The 20,925-nt window shown below is 43.0% G+C and overlaps 1 protein-coding gene across 6 annotated transcripts in view; it reads right to left on the minus strand.

Moving 5' to 3' along the window:
- Positions 1 to 20,925, minus strand: part of RARB (retinoic acid receptor beta) — a 725,834-nt gene that overhangs the window by 144,500 nt on the left and 560,409 nt on the right. The window contains exons 1-2 of one of the 6 annotated variants that reach the window (XM_032328131.1): positions 7,852 to 7,855; positions 1,968 to 1,973 (exon numbers count right to left, since the gene is read on the minus strand). The exons of 3 other annotated variants lie outside the window; for them this stretch is intronic. Coding sequence is in view for 1 of the 3 variants with exons in the window: in XM_032327826.1 (XP_032183717.1) it covers positions 17,786 to 17,942 (157 nt within the window). In the remaining 2 variants the exon portion in view is untranslated. Of the gene's footprint in view, positions 1 to 1,967; positions 1,974 to 7,851; positions 7,856 to 17,785; positions 18,473 to 20,925 lie in introns of those variants that run through there. 2 more of the 6 variants (XM_032327826.1, XM_032328062.1) reach the window with 2 other exon arrangements.

A 20,925-nucleotide genomic window follows, 5' to 3' on the forward strand; every position in this document is an offset into this window, starting at 1 on the left:
TCCCTGCCAGCCAGTCTGAGAATATATAGGCTATACCTAAGATGGACAGACAGAAAGACACACACACACACAGTGTTATCCCAGCATAAGGACCAAAAATAAAACTGGGAAAGTAAAAAAGAAACTAAGCATTCAGAAATAATACCCTCTTTTCTTTCCAGTCAGAGCAATAAAGTAGGAAAGTCCCCGAGAAGCAAACACAGGAATTAGAAGGCCAGGACACACCCACACACACCCACAAGCCCCTCCCATATCTTCCCTGCCCTGACGAGAAACCAACCCCCAGTAGGCAGGATGGCAGCAGCTAAAATCAAGGTTCCAGAGGCCTCTGGCCGTGCTCCAAGGGCGTGTGATTACACACTGTCAGGGCAGTAACTCGGGCCAAATGTGGTCTGCACAACTGCCAGGTTTTGGGGTGAGGAGAGGGAGACAGGGGGACAGCTCTGGAAGCCCCACGCCTAAGCTAGTTTTCCCTCTCTTGCCAGTGCGTCACGTATACACTCCTTTAACCAAAGCTTAATTGGTCCAGAATTTGAAAGCTGTGCCATGCTCCTGGGTCACTGTCTATAGATCTGGAAAGCTCCAAATGAGGGCCTGCACTACTCTTCCCAGGAGGACCGGGGATGGGAGGGAGAGGCACTAGAAGCAGGACAACAGTGCCCATCCTCCCTGCACCTTCTAGCTGACTGAGAGTAAGAAGGAGACTTTGTTAGTGCTGGAGACGAGAGCATAGCATATCAGGTCAACATGATGCATGTGGGGACACTGACAAAATTCTGAAGTTTCCATATGGAATGAAGTTTATGGAGATGCTATCACGGTTGTGTTTTTCTTTCATAACAGTGATTTTTCAGTATTTCTCGAGAACAATGACAGTTTCAAAGTGTTTTAATTGTAGTTCTTTAAAAAGACATTGCCAAAGGAAACTTGAAAAATTAACTCAGAGAAATGATCACCAGTCTTCCAACTGGGAGGAGTCCCCAAGCTTGGGTCTTTTTTGGATATTCCTTCTTTCAGGGAATTTCCCATCTTTACAGATAAGTTGAGGCTTGTGGGGTTGGAAGTGTGAATTCTGAAGGCGGCTGGTCTGTGTTCAAATCCTAATTCTGCTACTTACTGTGTGACTGTGAGCAAGTCACTTAACTTCTCTGAGCTTCAATTTTTCCTTGTATAGCATGAGAGTGTATCCCTCATTAGGTCATTGTGAGCATTAAATGATAAATCACTGTAAAGGGACACAGTGACAAGCAGGAGCACAATGCCTGTCCCATAGAAGTGTCACACAAGCAGAGTTACATCGTTAAGGTATCGAGGATCACACTTGTGCTGCTGAATCTCAATGTCATTCACCTTCTGATCTTTTTTTTTTTTTATGATTTTATTTTTAAGTCATCTCTACACCTAACATGGGGCTTGAACTCCCAACCCCAAGATCAAGAGTGGCACGCTCCACTGACTGAGCCATACGGCACCCCACCCTTCCCATCTTTCTCCTACACTTTAGACTCATGTCTTGATTTGCTGACCTTCACTTGCATTTTCCTTACCCAAATAGCGGCCATGCTTACAGAAGAGATTCTTTACAAGCCAACACAAGTAAAGCAGTATGTGTCAGCTTTGCCTCCTTATGATCTCTCTCAACAGTCCCTTCCTTCTCAGCCAGTCAGGCATTAAGCCAAAGTGCTACTACAGTCCTCTCTTCATGGGCTTTCCTGGCCTGTCCTCATTCCATGTACACAGCACCCTCAGAAACAGCATCTCTGACCACCTCCTGAGGCACTACTCAGTGCTTAAAAGAATGCCTGGTACACAGAAGGGGCTCAATTCACGGTAGCTGAAAACCTCTGAGTGAAAGAAAAAAATCTGCATAGAAATTCTCATATGTGGGGCGCCTGGGTGGCTCAGTGGGTTAAAGCCTCTACCTTCAGCTCAGGTCATGATCCCAGAGTCCTGGGATCTAGCCTCACATTGGGCTCTCTGCTCGGTGGGGAGCCTGCTTCCTCCTCTCTCTCTGCCTGCCTCTCTGCCTACTTGTGATCTCTGTCTGTCAAATAAATAAATAAAATCTTTAAAAAAGAAAAAGAAAAAGAAAAAGAAAAAGAAATTCTCATATGCGATATCATATAAATGAGACATTGTAGCCAGGTCAGTGGGATCTACAAACAGCACATATTACCTGGCAGAAAAAGACTCAAACACTTCATGTGTTGGCTCTCACATCATCCCATTTGCTCGCTTATGACAAGAGTGTGAAGAAGAGCAGGGATTATTATCATTATCAGTTTTTAAAAATTTTTATAATTTTTTTTTAAAGATTTGATTTATATGGTAGAGAGAGAACAAGCAGGGGGAGCAGCAGGCAGAGGGAGAAGCAGGCTCCCTGCCAGGCAATGAGCCTGATTCAGGACTGGATCCCAGGACCCTGGAACTGTGACCTGAGCTGAAGGCAGCACTTAACCAACTGGGCCACCCACGCCTTGATCATTATCAGTTTTTTAATCTCCATTAAAGTGTGAAGCTACACAGAGAAGCTACAAGACTTGGTGAAGGTCACAAAGGAAATGGCTTGATCTAGAACAGGCTTCCAGAATCCACATACAGGGTTATTATCAATGAGAAACTAAAGCACTCATTTCTATTCTAAAGCATCTTATTAATTTGTTCATGTCTTAGGACAAGGTCAGCAAACTTTTTCTGATAAGGGCCACATAGTAAATATTTCCAGTCTTGTGGGCCATATGGTCTCTGTCACAGCGATTCAACTCTGCCACTGGAGGAAGAAAGCAGCGCTAGACAAGACAGAAATGAACAGGCGTGGCATGTTCCAATAAAACATTATTTATAAAAACATACTACAAGCCAGATTTGGCTTAGTTTCCTGACCCCTGCTTTAAGATAAAGGAAATTAAAACTATCCCTTCTTATAGTAACTGGACATGTTCCTATAAAATCCATGCTTTTCTTTGCTTCCAGGGTAAAGATAGACCATGACAGCCATATGTCACAGAGATGTGGGAAGTATTTTAAGGATGCTAACACTATAGTGCATATAGTATTTATATGCACTATAAATGTGTAAGGTCTGCACATTTCCTTCAAAACTAACCTCATGGACACATTTTTATTAGTTAGGGAGGTCAATATGTCTATCATAAATACATTTTAAAATTCCTTCCTACATATTCTGTCTATTGGGATTATTTATCGTGCCTTATTCCCTGGCCCAGAGCCAGGCAGAATATGGGAGTTTTAATACCTTTAATCCATTACATGGATTTTTTTTAGAGCTCCATAAGACAAAATAAAATGCACTCTCATGGTCATATATGCAATAAACCTAATATGCCACTTAATATTTCATGTCCCATTTTATATTTCAGTTGTGACGGTTTCCAGCTTTCAGTGTGCAAAATGACATATTTTTCAGCCATCTTTTTGCTCTGATTTTTTTTGTTGTTTAGACAGCAGACAACTCGTTACCAATAAATCTCACTGTGGACTCTGAGGGGTGACTATTATCACTCCCCAATGTTCTAAGGAGGTATTGAAAGGACTGTCCACTGACACACACCACCCAGTTCATTGCAATGTGAACTGGCCATGCTTATTTTTAATTAGGCCGTGTTACCTTGCCTTGACAAAGAGGTATACATTTATTTTTACGGCTATTTGTATGGTAAGTGGTCTCCACAGATGGTCTGGTCAATGAACCACCCCTTCAGGAATCCACGCCAATGTGTAAGGTCCTTCTTCTTGAACCTGAGCCGCTACTGTGATTTCCAGCTGATCAATAGAATGTGGCAAGAGTAATGCTGTGTGACCCGTGAGGCTAGGTCCTAAGAAGCCTCGCAGCTTCCATCTGGGTTTCTGGGAATGGTTATTCTAGGGGAAGCCATGTACAGGGCCCTGTGACCACCATGCCATAAGGAAGCCCGTGTCCTAAGAGGAGGCCACGAGGAGAGAAAGATGCTATGGCAGTCTCTGGCTGTTCAGCAACCTCAGCTGGGGAACTGGACACGTGACAAGCCTTCTTGAACATCTAGCCAGGTCAAACCCAAAGGTGAGTCCAGCTCCGGTCACTTGCAACTACACCCAAGTGAAAGAGCCCAATGAGACAGAACCTCAAAAGTTAATGATAAATTGTGTTTCAAGCTACTAAGTATTGAGTTGGTTTGTTAAATAGCAATAAGTGAAATAGTTCCATAATTGTTAATTAAAGATTATTTTGGTGGAGCCATAAAGAACCTGTAGAAAGGGCTCACTTCAACTCTTTTAGAATCCGATAGATGATAATTTGGCATCTCATGTACTGTACGCTTTGCATGCATTCTTGTCAGGCCCAAGAGCAACTGGAATAATTCCATCTAAAAATTATTAAGAAATTTTGCATGAAAAGGAGTATGATAATTGCTCAGCTATAAATTCTGAGAGAGTCATGATTAAAATAACATAGAATAAGGCCCTTAAATTTTTTTTTAAAGTTGACTGGAATAAAATGGGCCCTTTTTTTTTTTCTCCTCAAATTGCTTATAAAACTCATTCATATCCACCTGAGCCCACATGTGAACACCACCTGCCTTTCACCTGCACACACCCTCTTTTATTTTGAGATGCAGATGTCTGCTTATAGGGTCGTTGTATTTTTATTTGTTCCTCCAGGGGACAGATTGAATTCTTCTCCCCATACTGGACATTGCAGTTCAAAATAATAGCAAAAGACCTGCAGGTAATGGGCTATAATACTCACTTGATACCCACTAAAGGAGGGTTTAGATCACTTGCTCTCTGTTACCTTTCGTGAAACATCTGGTTCATATGAGCCAGTTAAAAGTGCATACATCTGTAAATAATAAGCCTATGTGTGCACATAATTTAATGAATTAGGACATAAAAAGGAACTGAACAGTAGGGGCACAGCAATTAGAGTAACTGCCCATTTTGTTAAAAATGTATTGTTTCCAGCTTTCACTTGGAAACCCTTTTGTTATTCTGTGGGTTCTGAGGCTTCCAACTTTCTTATTTCCCCCTCCCAACAAAGCAAATAGGAGTTTGCCTTGCATTGTTGGCAGAGGGAAGGCTACCCACATTATTCAAAGCTGGGACAGGAATTTCCAACTGCTTACTCCTACCTGGGAGACCTGAATTGGGTACCAGAACCTGCCTGTGCCTGGGAACTCTCATCTGTACAACTGAGCAATAACACGGCCTTCCCCAAATGACATAATTCATTTGGTGCACTTAGCAGATAATATGCACTTAATAAATATTAATTATGATGATGGTGGTTTTGCATTCTAATGAAAATCAATCACAACTTGAAATCATTTGGGGCCCAGGCAGAGAGAACAAACCTTGTTCAAAAGTTCCTCTTGATTGTTGATTTGGTCTTATTTCTATTTACCTTCTTTACATCATTTCTTGGGATGGACAATAAAAAAAGGGGGAGAGATGACCATGTTCTGGGTAACAGGAAGGATCATCAGAAAATCCATTCCTAGGATATCAAAACAAGTACTAGAAGTCCAAGGAAACCTCCCATACCCATTCAAGCGAGTGTTCCGGCTAACCCATTGATAAGGGCCTGCCATAACAGCCAACTTGAACTTCCCAAGTTTTGACAACTCCCTCTAAGTTTCCTTCACGTGTTCGGAGGGACCCAAAAACATACAAATAAATCAGAGACCACTTGAGACGTTCTGAATTTTAAGTTCGTTATTCCTGAACTATCTACACTGTGCTTCTTGCGCCCCTACTGTGCACGGGCACTGGGTAACAAAGCAGAGCACACATACGTGAGCAGAAGAAGGGGCCTCTGGGAGAGACAGCATGGCATTTTCTAGAACACACAGTGAGCCTTCCCTACAGTGTGGCCTGTTCCTCTCTGCCTCCCTGAAGCTGAAGATATTTCAAATGAGTTGAAATGCAGCTTGAAAATGTAGGAAAATGTAGGAAGTGAAAATGCAGCTTGAAAATGTAGCCTGGGTGGCTCAGTGGGTTAAGCCGCTGCCTTTAGCTCAGGTCATGATCTCAGGGTCCTGGGATCAAGCCCCACATGGACTCTCTGCTCAGCAGGGAGCCTGCTTCCTCCTCTCTCTCTGCCTGCCTCTCTGCCTACTTTTCATCTCTCTCTGTCAAATAAATAAAATCTTTAAAAAAAAAATATGTAGGAAGATATACTGTGTGTCCATTTGAAAGCCAAGAGGGCAGGGAGCACAGGAATAGAATTTAATGCCACGGGATATGGGGATATGATTGCTACAAGAAATAGAACTGGAGTCCAGCCCACTGGGATGCTGGGAAAATCTTGGTTTAGTTCTGTAATATGTTAGTCAAGTGCTGCTACGCATTAGCCAGGCCGCAGGAAAACTAGTTCCACCCAGAAGGAAAACAAGTTAAACAATGACTGAAATCACCACCCTACTTACTCTGTTTACATCCTCCAACAGCCTATTCACCATCTACATAAAGAGATAATTAGAGCTCCTTAATAGCAATAGGAAAGAAGAATGGCGAAAGGGAAAGGGAACTCAAGAGAAGGAACAAATATTGAAAAAATATTAGTAGCTGGAGTATGGGAAAGCTGCCTGGTTCAATACAGTCACCACCAGCCATGTGCAGCTACTGAAACCTTAATAGATTAAAGTGAAATAAAAAATTCAGTTCCTCAGACATATTAGCCACATTTCCAGTGCCACGCAGGGCAAGTGGCTACATAATGGACACGCAGCATTATTTCCATCACTGGAGAATGTTCTATTGGACAGCACTTGGACAGCACTAGTCCACCAAGTGGTGCTGTGCTTGAACATATCCACTTACTTAACCACAGTTAATTCAGTACTGACCAAGCACTCAGTACTATCCTAGGACTGGAAACCAGAAGGACACAGTATTGGACCTCAAAAACTCCCCAGGTTTGAAAGGGAACCCAGTCAATAATACAAAACAGAAACATATATACCAGCAGGAGAAGTGGGTAGAAACACAGAAAACAAACCTGCTAACTTGAATGGTACATACTGATGATGAGTATCCAGGTATTACCTGTAAAACATTTTGGCTTTTCTGAAAAATTTCAAAAATATTTTCAAAATATTTCAAAAATATTTTCAGAACTAAATGTGGGGGTAAAGGTCCATTTACTGAGTACCATACATATCAGGGTCTTTAAATATACTCTTATTTAAGTTTATGGCAAGCTTGCAAGGTAAGTGTCATGGACCCATTTTACAGATGGGAACAAGTGAGGGTACCTGGAGCTCTAGCTCCCCCAGCAGAGGCAGTGCATGAAGAATAGCCACCTGCCCTGCATCACACAGTGGCCCAGGGGCACAGGACCATGCTGCAACCCTGTAAAACATGGCAGCATCTCAAAGATTTTGATTGGCTTCCTTTCTGAACCTATTATATGACCTCTAGTAAGTCACCTCATTGCATCCATCTGTCTGTACTTCCCCAATACAGATAATTCAGCAACCATTTCAAACCGGTTAACAAACAAAACCCCAGGCAGAACATGGCATATAAAATTCCAAAACACAGAGCACGACACTGCCTTTCAAATCTATTGGAAATCACTGAAATAAGAGCATTATGGGCGAGACCAATAATCATGATTATTTATGCAAATTTCATTAAGCAGTAATTGTTTTGTTAGGTTTGGGACCCTCTAAAGAAAAATGGGATACTTAAAACAGGTGGCAAATACCCAAAGGGCAACATAACTTCATCGTCTCTTAGGAAGCCCTTCCACCCCACCCCTCTTTTTAAAGTTTGGGAAGGTGCATTAGTGATGCTTCACGAGGTTCCCACTAGAGGAATCGTGAACGGCCATCTCTACATGAGGGTCACCAGTGAGCCGGAATAACCCGAGAAACCTCATTCCCCTCACCTTCCTGTGATTCCTCCGTTAATGCAAGACTCATCCTGACCCCGACTCCTGCGAGCCTGGAGGGATGAGGCCCATGCAGACTTCAGCCACCAACAGGATGGAAAACAAGCACAAAAGAGGAAAAAACGGCCTGAGGGTTTCTTCGACCCTTTCGAGAGCTGCGTCTTGTATTCGAGAAATAATGTCGTCAGAGGGACCGATGCGAGTGACGGCTCCTTACTTCGCTCTTTTCCACGTTTCCCCCAAACCAACACACGCCGTGGTCCTTCCCAGGCATAATCAGGGCGTTCAGGAATTTTCCAGGAATTCTTCCCGCAGGCGACGGAGAGGACAGACTAAAACTGGAAGTGAGGAACTCCACACGGGGGATGGCGCCTCAGCCTCCCCGGGATGTCGGCCCCAGCCCTGCGCCTGCCGTCCGCGTGACTTCAGACACTCCCCCCCCGCCAACACACACACACGTCTGAGTCACAACTGCCCCCCACCCCGTAAAATGGGGAGACTCGCGCCTTCCACCCAGGAATGTCTGTGTGGATGAACGGAGGACAACGGACCCACAGTCACCAGAGTAGAATTTTGTAAAATAGGTCCGCCGCCAAACAGCAACCAGCTCACAGCCCACCACCGTCCTTCCGTTCAGTCTCTGCTGTCAGGAGACAGTCATTTCCTCCTCCGAGCAGGTGCACACGTGATGACTTGGGGGGGTCGGGGGCGGGCACTAGGGATGGCTGCCCTTGCTTTGCCAATCTGCATTGAGAGGCGGATTTTTTTTTATTTTGGGGGATCTGGGCTGGCCCCGGGGCTGCTTCACCGACAGAGGGCAGTGCCCGTGGGTCCACGCCCGCTCTGCATCCAGCCCTTCGGAGGACGGAGGACGGGACGCTTCTGCTTCCGCTTCCTCCTTCCCTTCCAGGATGCGGCTGCCATGCCGGGAGAAGCACCGGCCACACGCAGCTCCTCCAGTTGACGGCCCTCGCTGAGCTCTCTGCCAACGACCGACGTCGACTGCCAGCCATGGGAGTGAGCCTTCCGGGACTGGCAGCCCGCGCCGCCTCGGCCGACATCCCGTGGAGCGGAAGACCTGCCCAGCTGAGCCCAGTCCATCCGCAGGCTAATGAGATCATAAATTGTTAGGCCACGAAGTCTGGGGGCGGCTTGTTCCATAGCAAGAAGTCATAGAAACAATCATAAAGGAAGGAGAGATTTTTTTTAAAGCTACTCTGAGGCACACCCCCAAAAGAACATTATTTAACAGATGCTCTGGAAGTATCCACGAGAGTCTTCACGAAGCAAATTTAGATGGTATGCACTTACTCCACTGCTCAAGGGAAGTTGAAAACGCAACCACGTACACCACCTTTAGGAGTTACCAATGAAGCCTCCACATGGGAAAGCCTTGGCCTGCACCTGATCCCTCTCCTGCTGCACCAGCTGTGGTTCCAGTGGCTTTTAGTCCTTTCCATAATCAAAGTCATGTGCAAAGTCCTGGGGAGATACTTGCATTTGTGTTATAAGGGGGTATGTCATGGTGACTTATGTATACAATTTCTCCCATACCTTAAGAGTCCAGAGAAACCAGGGACAAAGTAGGAATCATCTTGGTGTTGCCCACAGAACAGAACATACCAGAGCACCTGGAACACGGCAGACACCCAACAGGTGTTTGTAGAGAGACAATGCAAGAGCTAATCCATCAGTGAGTGATACGATGGACTGCACCCCTGACACATCTTTGGGTGAAGCTGTATTGTGACAACACTCACCTGTGAAAATCAACCATTTGTACTAAATCTGGGGGTCTGGTAAATGCATGTCACTGACTCAGGGCCAATGCTACCCAAATTGTGACAAACAGGAAGTACTGGAACCTAGGTTATGAGCCACAGACAGGGGAACCATCTCACTGAGGACAAGAAATACCAACTGAAACAGTATGTTCACTATGAGCAAAGACACATGAGCCACAGGTGTCACGCTGGAATCTAAGCAGAAGGAGGTCTGTCTCCTTGGTGGCTTCTGTATGTTTTCTGGGTGGGAATAGAATCCTCATTTACAGGATCTCTGATCTTTCTGCAAATCCTGCAACGTAGACATTCTTGTTCCCATTTCCTGGCTGTAGAAATCAATCCTGTATCAAGTTAGGCTCCTCCCATGACCTCAGACCAGCAGGCAGTGGGAATACAGGTGGAGAGATGCACTGGAGGGTGGTCGATGCAAGGGGGCACACAGAAGGGAAGTGTTAAAACTCCCAGAGAGTGACAACTTTTCACAGCCTCTTGGCAAGAAAATCATTATACCTTCTTCTCCAGAGAGCTCTAGAGGGACAGGTGATAGGATAACCTTTGTAACAAGAGTACATGCAACTTCTCTACTCTAGAAGCCCAACATGGGTTTCTGGAAACTCTCACCCAAGTAGCAGAGAGATGCCCCGTTCATCTGCATCCTACAACTTTCTCTGCAAATCCAAACCTGTTCATCCTATCTCTAATTCCTATTGTTCCCTCTGATAAGCAGGGCCCCAGTGAACAATTAAAGCTTTCAATAAATAATCTCTAAGCACATTCATTTGATTGACTGTTATTTGATACAGCAGTTAGTTTCAATGGGGCAGTTAATATTGATCACATAAAGTACTCCAGACAAACATGAAACAGTTCCAGAACTCCATGGATTATTACCCTTTATCTGCCAGTCATCTGGGTTACTTGTAATGGTCACGGAATTTAAAATCAATAATAACAATTAGTGTTCTGTACACCAAAACGGATGAATCATGTGAAATGGGTTTTCATATAAAATCAAAGGTAAGGCAGCCTGCACTATGGAAAAAGGCTCTCTGAATTTCCAGCACACACTTGGCAAGGGACTTGCAGGCAAGTCTCCCACACAGGCAGCGAGAGAGAAAGAAAGGTATTTAGGAGAAGATGTGGCCATAAAAACGCATGTGAAACCCCTGACAGTCTTAATCCAAAAAGATAAAGCATAAAAGATAAAAAGTGATCAAAATGAGCGCTAACAAACGTAGTAAAATTAATGGGACTGGCAATTTCCTTCCTCTGAGATGCGCTTCTAGCTACCTTTTTCGGCTTCTGATTCATAGGCATTAATTGTGATTTTTTTTTTTTTTTTTTTGGTAATAAAATGCCAACAACGGTATTTTAGCTCCATGGCACCACTACTGTAATGTCTGGATAATTAAAATGCAAAGCAACAGAGAAATGTTTCATCATTAAACTGTAACCAGCGCACTATGTGAAATCATCCATTCCAAAGACTTGTTTTTCATCAATTATTTGTTATTTATCTGATGTAAATATAAGAAGGGCTAATTAAAATGTATGCCTTTTTATACAGCTTCTTGTCATTAAAGCCAATGAAAGCATTCTGAGGACCATAATGAAATAATTATGTTTGCCTTTAAGAATTCTCTTCAATAACACATGGCAGTACTGAGCTAAATTAAAACATCAGGAACTAAATTTCGCTTGCCTCCATTTCCATTTTAGTTAATTATACCCCCAAGCTTTCCAATAGACCAGACCCTAAAAAATCTTTTGAAGCTGAAACAACCTTCAGATCATCAGCCTTTTTATAATCACAGACTTTGATAACAAGACATAGGTACTGTAGCCCCAAAAGCTTTAACATTTTTGAGAAGAGGCATTTAGTAGATGAGGTCTTCATTTGCTCTGGAAATTAGAAAAAAATTGAGATAAATGTGATCCAAATGTTCTTCTCCCAGGTAACGGATGCTCTCGTGTTACTGGGTCTCGTCTGCATTACTGCTACCCGAGTATTTTGGAATCAGCTAGTTGGTTTTTCCTGACCTGGTAAAATGCAATCTGTGGCGAACATTAATTGATCAATAATAACAAAAACAAACATTTTTCTCTGAGTCAAATTAGGAGAGTCACCCCTTACTTGGTACTTAAACTTGCAAACAACAACAACGACAGAGCAATCTTTAAGAAAAGAGTAGACTCAGGAGAACTTATGAACTGGAAAAAAATAATACAGGCTTTCATTTGAGTTTCTTCTCCAGATCTCAAACAGCAGATACTTGTGAAGGCAAAAATAATCTGTGTTTAAGAGAACTAGGAAGACGGGAAAGAGGAGAGCAAAATCTGCGGGTTGCTGTCAGGGTGGTGGCAAATGAAATGGTTTTAGCAGGGCTGTCACGCGATGCGGATGGGGGTGGGAACTTGCTACTTAGAAAAGTAAATAGGAGTACCAGGGATTAACACTGACAATGCGAATTCCCTCCCCGAAGCGGAGAGCTGGTGGGGCTCACGGGTGATAGGATTTGGTGACTGCTGGATAGACCGGCTCAAGACGCATCAGAGGAAAACTGGACAGCTGGGAAACAAATAGCTCTTCTAGAACTACGTAAAATTGCCATTATAGTCTCAGAATCGGCTTTTCGTACAATCAGTCCTTTCCGCCCAGGCTTTCTTCATGCCCCCCACTCCCAGCTGGCTCAGTTCATCAGCAGTGGGGGAGGCCTGGAGACTCCTGGAATCCATGTGCCCTGACGAGAGGAAATGCTTGGCCAGGCTGGGTCGCCTGGCTGACGTCAGTTCCTGTTATCCTCGCCTTATCGTGCAGGGGACCAAGAGTCTTATCTTACTGAATGGGCCCCCTTTCAGCTCCCCACCCTGCAAGTCCAGTGAAAAAGCAAGTCAGCAGTTCCACTGCCTGCTTGAATTCTCATCTAAGAAGCTCGAAAAGCTCAAGACAAATCATATAGTACCTGTAGACTCACCCTTACGACTTCCTAGGGGGAGAGAACTTCAGCAACTTTATTTTTTATTCATTTAAAGGGGTTGAGAGGTGTGGCATGACGCAGGAATTCTACTTCTTAGCGATGAAGTAAGGAAGCCAGAAAGGAAAAGAGGAGACTTCAGGACAACGTATTGACTGATGAGGTTGTGTTATTAGATCTTACGGATGGGGAAGGTTATCTCATCTCCTATTTAACAAGACATACTTGGGCCAAGCCACTTACAGACAGGATACTGATAAATCTGGAACCTGAGTTAACGCCACTCTCCACCACCACCCATTTCAACTTTCTAAGAAGAAGTGGGCCAAGAACTGGTACAGATTTGGTCAGAGTGATTCAATTTAATAAGTCTACCCCTCCCCCACTCCCAATGCACACATGTGCTGGAATCAAAACCAGTCATAATACTTAATCCATTCTGCGGGGGTGCTTCCTATTTACAGATCTACGGTTTGCCACAAAAGGAATTCATGTTCAGAAGAATGACCCAGAAGCACAAGGCATCTTCAGTCATAACGGAAAAATGAAGCTGGGAGCACTCCAGCTATATTGACCATAGAATCCAAACAAAGACTTTCTGTGCCACTCCTGGGTTCAAGGGGCAGCCTCAGAAATGTCGTAATATTGAAATATCTGGCATATTTCCATGATTTATGTGGGAATTGTGGCAGTATATCTGAAAGTGGGTTATTCTAGAAAAATCAGAGACGTACGATTGCCCTAACTACCCTATAATCTGAAAGGCAAGATTCTAACATTAATATCTTTTGGAAACGTTTTTAGCCAAGATTTTTCTGATTAACCCTCATCAAAAGCTCCTATTTCCGAAAGAATGTATTTAACTGATAGTTAACTGAATCTATAGTGGAACATTTTAAGTATAAAAATGTCATTTAAAGATAAATTTATTGGCACTTACATGTAACTCAAACTCTATAGACGAGTCTTTTAAAGATGTTCTAAAATGGATACAGCGTTTATTGTTTAATAAGACCGGTGTGACTTGAAGAGAGTTGTATATTTTGTGTCCTGGTTTCACATCTACATTTTCCTCCTAGAGAGTAACTTTCTCTTTTAAAAATTCCTGGCCTTTTGTAAAGAAAAAAAGAAAAAAGAAAAACATCTAATTATAAAGATTATAAATTCCGTGAGAGCAGAATTTATAATCGCTATCATTTCTCATGTAATCCTTTCTGAGATAGTTTATTGATGCTTGTAGAATGTACAAAGGGGAAAATGGTTAAGATTTTCTTCCCTTTTCATTCATTTTCATTTCAAGATTTTCATTACATCTCAGGGGCTTAACATGCTGAAGGTAAATTACAAGCGTCTGAGAGCCAGAAGAACTTTCTTTTTTTTACTTTTATGTTTTAAAGAAAAGTTCATGACAATACTGACTGGTTATATATGGTCAGAGCCAGGCTTCCAGAAATAAGAAAACTTCTGATTCAGGTCAGTTAACCTATCAGAAATGGCCATTCTGGTCATTTATCTAATAAGGCAAATAAATAAATAAATAAATTTATTTTATTATTATTTTTTTAAGGCCTATTTTAGAGCAAAGCCTTTGCACTTGGGCTGGTGAGTCAAATTCTAGCTGGAATTTACAGATCAATTCCACAGCTTATGTTTAAGCGGACAGAGTTGTACGTCTCCCGTTTTATTTTTTGGAATCTACATTGTATGGTGATAAAATTTAAACTCATGTGTTTTTTTTTTCCCCTCTAGGTTATACATCAACAATTCCCTACCCAAAGTACCATGTTATAAGCATGCTGACAAAATTCTAGTTGTTTTTTTTTCCTACAGGGAAGGATAACTTTGTGAATCTTCAGCTTTTTTTTTCAAATAACCGTACCCTGCACTCTATCCTGCACTCAGAGATGTAAGCAAAAGTCCCTTTTCTTTCTTCTTTCTGATGGTATTAGTTACCACTGTCATGTGGCCGAGAAGCAGAAAATTATGTCCTACTTTAGAAAAACAATTGAGCCTTTTCATCGAAATATTTATTCAAAACCCCATTCAATTCATACGGTGGCTGTCAGTCTTTATTTAGTCTCTCTTTCAGAGAGTATCTTTGATTTTGCCACTTTGACCCCAATTTATATCTCACTAGGAGAGGATTTGGATACTGTGTAATACTTAAAATTCAGGTCCCAGGGTTTTGAGTAGGGGACTTTTCTTCCTTAATCACACATCATTGTTTGTTTTTTAAAACAGATTATTTCTCATTAACGGGCAAAATACTACTTCAAAAAGAAAATTTTTTTTTTCCTTTTTTCTTTTGATGGTCTGAGCATGGAGACAACAGGGAAGCGGGCCAAGAAGTTGTCACACTCATGATTTCACCGAAAGCAACTATATTTAGACCACAAATATTAGGATTTATCTTATGCCCACTGAGCAATTAATGCTGAAAACATCTGGAGCAGCCCTAATACCAAGATAATCCAGGAGGCATATGAATAGAAACTTTGTGACTATGATACCTTCCAGGGGCAGTCTTAAATCGCATTATTTATACCACATTCCCTTATAGCCCACTAATCTTGACTTCGAATTTTTATAACAAGCAATTCGCAGGCCCTACTCCAACCCGTAGCTGGTTTGCGTGTCATTTTTGTCATTAAAATTAAAAAAAGAAAATAAAAAGAATATTCTAACACCTTTCAAAGACGGCTTCTGGTGTGTCTTCCAATCAAAGGGTTTTCTCTAATTACTACACACACACAAACACACACATACACACCCTGCAAAAAATAGAATCTCCAAGCAGAAAATACTTTTAGTTGGAATTTACAACTATTTTTCCCCCTTGCCCACTGTTTTGTCTGTGTTAAGGGCACAAACAGATCTGCTTCTCGTCAAAACAGTCATTAAGTAAAATGGAAAAGGTTGTGGTTTGTATGTTCTTACTTATCCAAGTGAAGCCCTCATATGCTTTTATTTCAAAAGTCCTAACTACCCATGCCACCCTGAACCAAACACCATGTGGCAGACATTTGTTAGAATCTTTATTTATGCTTAAAAACTTAATCTCTTGAACAACTAAACTGACCGTCATAAAGGGATTTATGGAGGATAAGCAACCCTGCAGGGACATACTCAATTTTTACAATTTATTCATTTAACCTAGAGCTGGGGGTGTGGGATTTAGAACCCTTGTGAAATTGACCACAATAAGCACTAATTGCCCTGCTTACAAAAATAAGACACTGGAATTTCTAAAATCCCTTTGTCAAATGCCTTTATTTACTTTTTCTAATGCAAGTTTCTTTGATTAGCTGAACTTTGCTGTTATCAACACTTCTTGCTTATCGGCTGGTCCTAGGCGAATGACACATTCACCACTCGCTCTCCCTAGATAAGGCAAATCCCTTGTTTAACTTGTTCAAGAACAAACAAAGCTTTTCCCCCTACTCCTACAACTTAATAGGCATGTTTGGAGGGTTAATTACAAAAGGGAGAATGTCTACTTGTAAAGGCTCTGTTAGGTCTACTAGCTTTCTGCCAAGGGTCCTGAGCCATTTTTTTTTTTTTCCTTTCGTTAAGAATATGTTTCATAGAAGTTTCTTTTAGAAGAAAAAGTTCTGCAGAGCCCCTATTCCCTGAGATTCCAAATGAAACTGTTCATACTCTTTTAACTGCTACAAACAAGGACAGGTCTAAAAGATCTGTTAGTGGGTTGCAAAATTATTTTGTAACACTCGGTTTCTTTGAATTCTCCAGAAAGAAAACAGGCATTAGGAAACAAAAGGCATTTGGGGAGCAGCTGAAGATGAAGACGCCTTCTAAAAACTATATTCTTTTTGCCCTGGTTATGACTCTACGAAATATTAAGTCAGACAGCCAGACTGTTGGCATCAAATGGTTATTGATTTTTCAGCTACAAACCTGTTGATTTCCTGGCCCAAGAAGCAAGTCTTTATCGCCAAGACAAAGTTTCAGAGAGAGCAATTTAAATCTAGTCACCGTGCCCTCTCTTTCCCTTTTCTTCTCCCTCTTTACATAAGCCACCATGTTATTAGGAAAACTCAATTTCTTCCAGTTAAACTTTGACCTCTTTGAAAACAAAGATTTAAAATGTCATTTTCAGGCTAATGCTCCAATGAATTGTCAAATAAAGTACTAAAAACATTTTGATAGATAGCTGAGCCATTTATCTAAATCACTGTCAGGGCAGCCACGCATCCTGCAGGCTCCCACCACAGCCACCCGAAGGTGGGATTTTCTGGGACTTCTGGTCATTTCTCAAGCCTGCAGCCACACTACTGTTGACCAGATGCGTGCCTCGGCATTGTGTCAGCATCAGATAACCACATAGTCAATATTTTTTTAAAAAACCGGGCTACTCCACTTATATTTCCTCTCCTTTAACTGATGTCCAGGTTCTGGGATGAACTGCAAGATATGGAAATAATGAATGGCTCAGCCCAAGGGGTGTTCATTGCCAGTAGTTTTCTAGCAAAACAGCAACTTCTTAGAGCAACAAAGTGACTCGGAAAGGTGGCAGCAGGGTCAATGCTAAGAAATATTGCCTTTCCTTAGCAAGGAAAACATTGGAAGCAGCAGCTTTAACTGGTGGTTTATGAACTTCAGGAGCAGCAGCCACCCTAATTAGGCTAAATTCCTTGCAAGGACAATGTCATATTTTAATTACTTTGGACTGTTAAAACACACAAGGGGGGAATATATACAACTAGCAGCTAATCCAAAGAACAGCAAAGTTAAATTCCCCTCTGCATACATTTTAGTAAAAACTGCACAATGTGTCAAATTGCCTTACTTGAAGAATGTTTCAAAGTCCTGTGGTCACACTCTACTTTTTCCCCCCCTCCATGCATATTTTTAAAACTGTTTTCAAGAGACTGTAAGGCTGGTAAGGAGAGGAGCGGGGGTCGGGAGGGGTTGTCTGGGAAGAAAACATCTAACAGGAAATTTTCAGCAGAGGGAATCAATATGTACGCCAGCATATCACACCCTTTCACCATTAAATCATTAAATCCTTTGTCTTGTTACCAATGCAGTTTGTTTCCAACGTCTTCATTGCATGCAAGACAGACAATTCATTTTTTTTTTTCTTGGTAGAAGAAGGGAAAAAATAAACCTACATTGAGCAGTGTGCCGATGCTGCCATTCGGTTTGGGTCAATCCACTGAAGCATGCTTTGAGAGCTTTCTCCTGGAGCATGCAGGAAGACGGACTCGCAGTGTAGAAATCCAGGATTTGCCCAGGACTCACTGACAGAACATCCATACAGTCAAACATGATCTCCCCTGCACCGAATGTCTGCAAAAGTGCTTATCCTCTAGGTGTGGAGGCAAATGGCATAGAAAAGTCCACCCAACTCCATCAAACTCTGCCCCTTTTTTGGCACGTAGGCTGTTGGTCTTTTTCCCAGCCCCGAATCATGAATTATGACAGACAAGCCAGCTAAAAGCCTGTAATTGATCCAAATGATCATTTACCATTTTCCAGGCTTGCTCGGCCAATCCAGCCGGGGCGGGGGTTCCCAGAAAGATCCCAAGTTCTCCTTCCAAGCAAATGCCTGCAAAAAGCCTTCCGAATGCGGTCCGGATCCTACCCCGACGGTGCCCAGACAAACCCTGCCCGGCTCGCTCGCGTCCTCGGCATCCCAGTCCTCAAACAGCTCGCATGGGGGAATTCTGGTCCCCCCTTTGGCAAAGAATAGACCCTCCTGCCTCTGAACAGCTCACTTCCTACTACTTCTGTCACACAGAATGAAAGATTGAATTGCCTAATATATGCGAGTGAACTTTCGGTGAACCCTTCCCGGGCTGCTAACCTTCAAATGACCCAACGAGTCTGACATCACCAACTCCCAGGATTCTCACAGAGCTTAAAAACTCCCAGCAGCCCTGCAAAAGCAGACAGCCAGAGCGGCAGGCAGCGGGCGAGCGTGCGAGCCGCCTCTTTCTTTCCCATTTCTCACCTGAAAAACAATGCAAGAAGTGCTTTTAAAACGGGCAGGGGAGGAGCCGGGACACCGCTGCCGGCTCACGTTGAGCGCCAACTTCGCTCCCTTTCCGCCGCTTTATTCGCGGCGGCTCAGCTGGGAAGCGCGGGTCCCCGCTCGCCCGCTCGCCGCCCGCTCGCCTCCTGCCCACCCCCGCGCCCCCAGCCCACCCTGTAAATTCCTCTGTGCGCCCGCCTGTCTGTTAAATTCCTTGTAACTTAGGTATTTTTCCACTCCCGAATAAGCACATGCAAGCCCTAAACTGTAGAGCAGAGGAGAGCTAGTCCTCGGGGAAGCCTGGGGTTGAGAAACTTTCCATTTGATAGCTTTTTTTTTTTTTTTTTTCCCGTTCCCCTCCCCTCCTCGTCCCTCTTGCAAAGCCCTGCCCGAAGGGATTGCACTTGCTCTGGAGTTAAAAAAAAAAAAAAAAAATCCAGCTTTCTGGATTCATTTACTTTTAAAACATTCTCTCAAGTTTATATGCAGCAGTTAAGAATTAGTGGCTTCTGCTCCCAAACACACACACACACACACACACACACACAGAATGACACGGATATATAGGATTTGATTTCAGGTCCTGATGGTAGAAAACACAGCGGCCAAGAGTGGATGTGGGACTCAAACTGGAATAGGTCTCCATTCCAGTTCTACTTCTTACCCGCTGTGTGATCCAGGATGAGTATTTAACTTCTCTGAGCCTCAGTGTTCTCATCCATAGAATGGGGATATAGTACTTCCCACTTTAGTGGGCTCCTCTGAGCATCCCTCCCTCCCCGCAAAGTGCTTATATGGCACTCAGTATGTATCCTTCAACATGTACTAACTCTCATTTCATCCTCATATTTTTCATTGAGGGAAAGAAGCCCTGCTAGGGGAGGCTGAGACCTGTCTGAGGCTTCAAAGCTCAGAACCGTGACTTGCACCCAACTCCCTGGGATCCCAGGCCACTGTGAAAATTATTTTGCGGTTCTCACAGCCTTGCACCCCAAATAGCATGTTGGTGACCTTTGTCATCTCACACACATACACACAACACACAGACACACACATACACACCACCACATAATTAAACACATATTTTGAAAACTGGTTAAGTGTGAAGGTTTTATATTTCCAAAGGCCTGTTTACACCAATATTAGCCCCAGCCCAATCTTGGTTATTTATTAGAATAATTTTACGAGAAAGAGATTCTTTTTTATACTTCCCATATTGACCCAGCCTAGAAGACGGAGAAACCTTTTCACCGGTCTTAAAACATGGAGCAGGACAGATGCAAAATTTACCAATAAACGCAGGCAGAGAGCTTTCAAAGGGAGAGCCAATCCACAATCCACGTTGCAGCCATTTTGCACAACTTGCTTCAGGATGCAAAGTACATCCAAGAAAGGAAACTGCCGAGGAATGAAAACACCCTACCACCTCTACCAACTCTCCAGTCTTTACTTGTAATTCTTCCACAAAACAGGGCAGGCAAGTGGGTGGGCTTGAGGGACAGTGTCCGTGCCCCTTTTGGGGAAGAACGCTGCTCCGGTCTCCTTTCTCTGGATAATGCTGGAATGTTCATTGGCATCCAGGCCTTTTGGAAGCCTGTCAGGGGGCACCCTGCCCCATGCTGAACGGCTGCTCTGTCTCCAGGAGTTGCTAAGTGGCACTTGTGGTGTGACATGAAAAGTATGCATCACACACACTTTCCAAGTCAAAGATCCTTTTATGAAGGTACATTAAAACAATTTTCAGCCCAGCAAGCTCAGTTCTTGCTATTGAGAAGTCCAGGGCGAAGGTGGGGTGAGATCTTGATGAAACTATGTTTGTTATTCTCTCTCTCTCTCTCTTTTTCAAGTGGCCATTATTTTGTAGCAAAGGTTTATAAAGAAACCCTTTAACTACAAAGACAACACACCTCTTAAGCAAGGAGCACAGAGGAATTTACAAAACATTTACCACACTGTCATTAAGATAGTTGTAAAGATACACAAGGCACCACATTAGGTACCAGCCTCTGCATATGTGCACTTACAACTCCAAATGCTTACTTATGGTTCTTAAGAGTCCCTTGGAAACTGGACTCATCCCGTGTGTGATAATGGAGGGGACTGAAAAGGTATCTGAGAAGAACAGAGGAAGCAGCTACATTTGAAACACAGCAGGAAGCATAAAGAGAGGAGAAACTGAGGTATCTGCTCCCCAGGGGAGGGCATGGCACTGCCTGTTCAAACATCTTTCCAAAGGGTACGGTGCACTCATCACAAGGAGATGATGATGGGCATGGT

This window comes from Mustela erminea, chromosome 1 (genome assembly GCF_009829155.1).
Source record: "Mustela erminea isolate mMusErm1 chromosome 1, mMusErm1.Pri, whole genome shotgun sequence".
Lineage (NCBI taxonomy): Eukaryota > Metazoa > Chordata > Mammalia > Carnivora > Mustelidae > Mustela > Mustela erminea.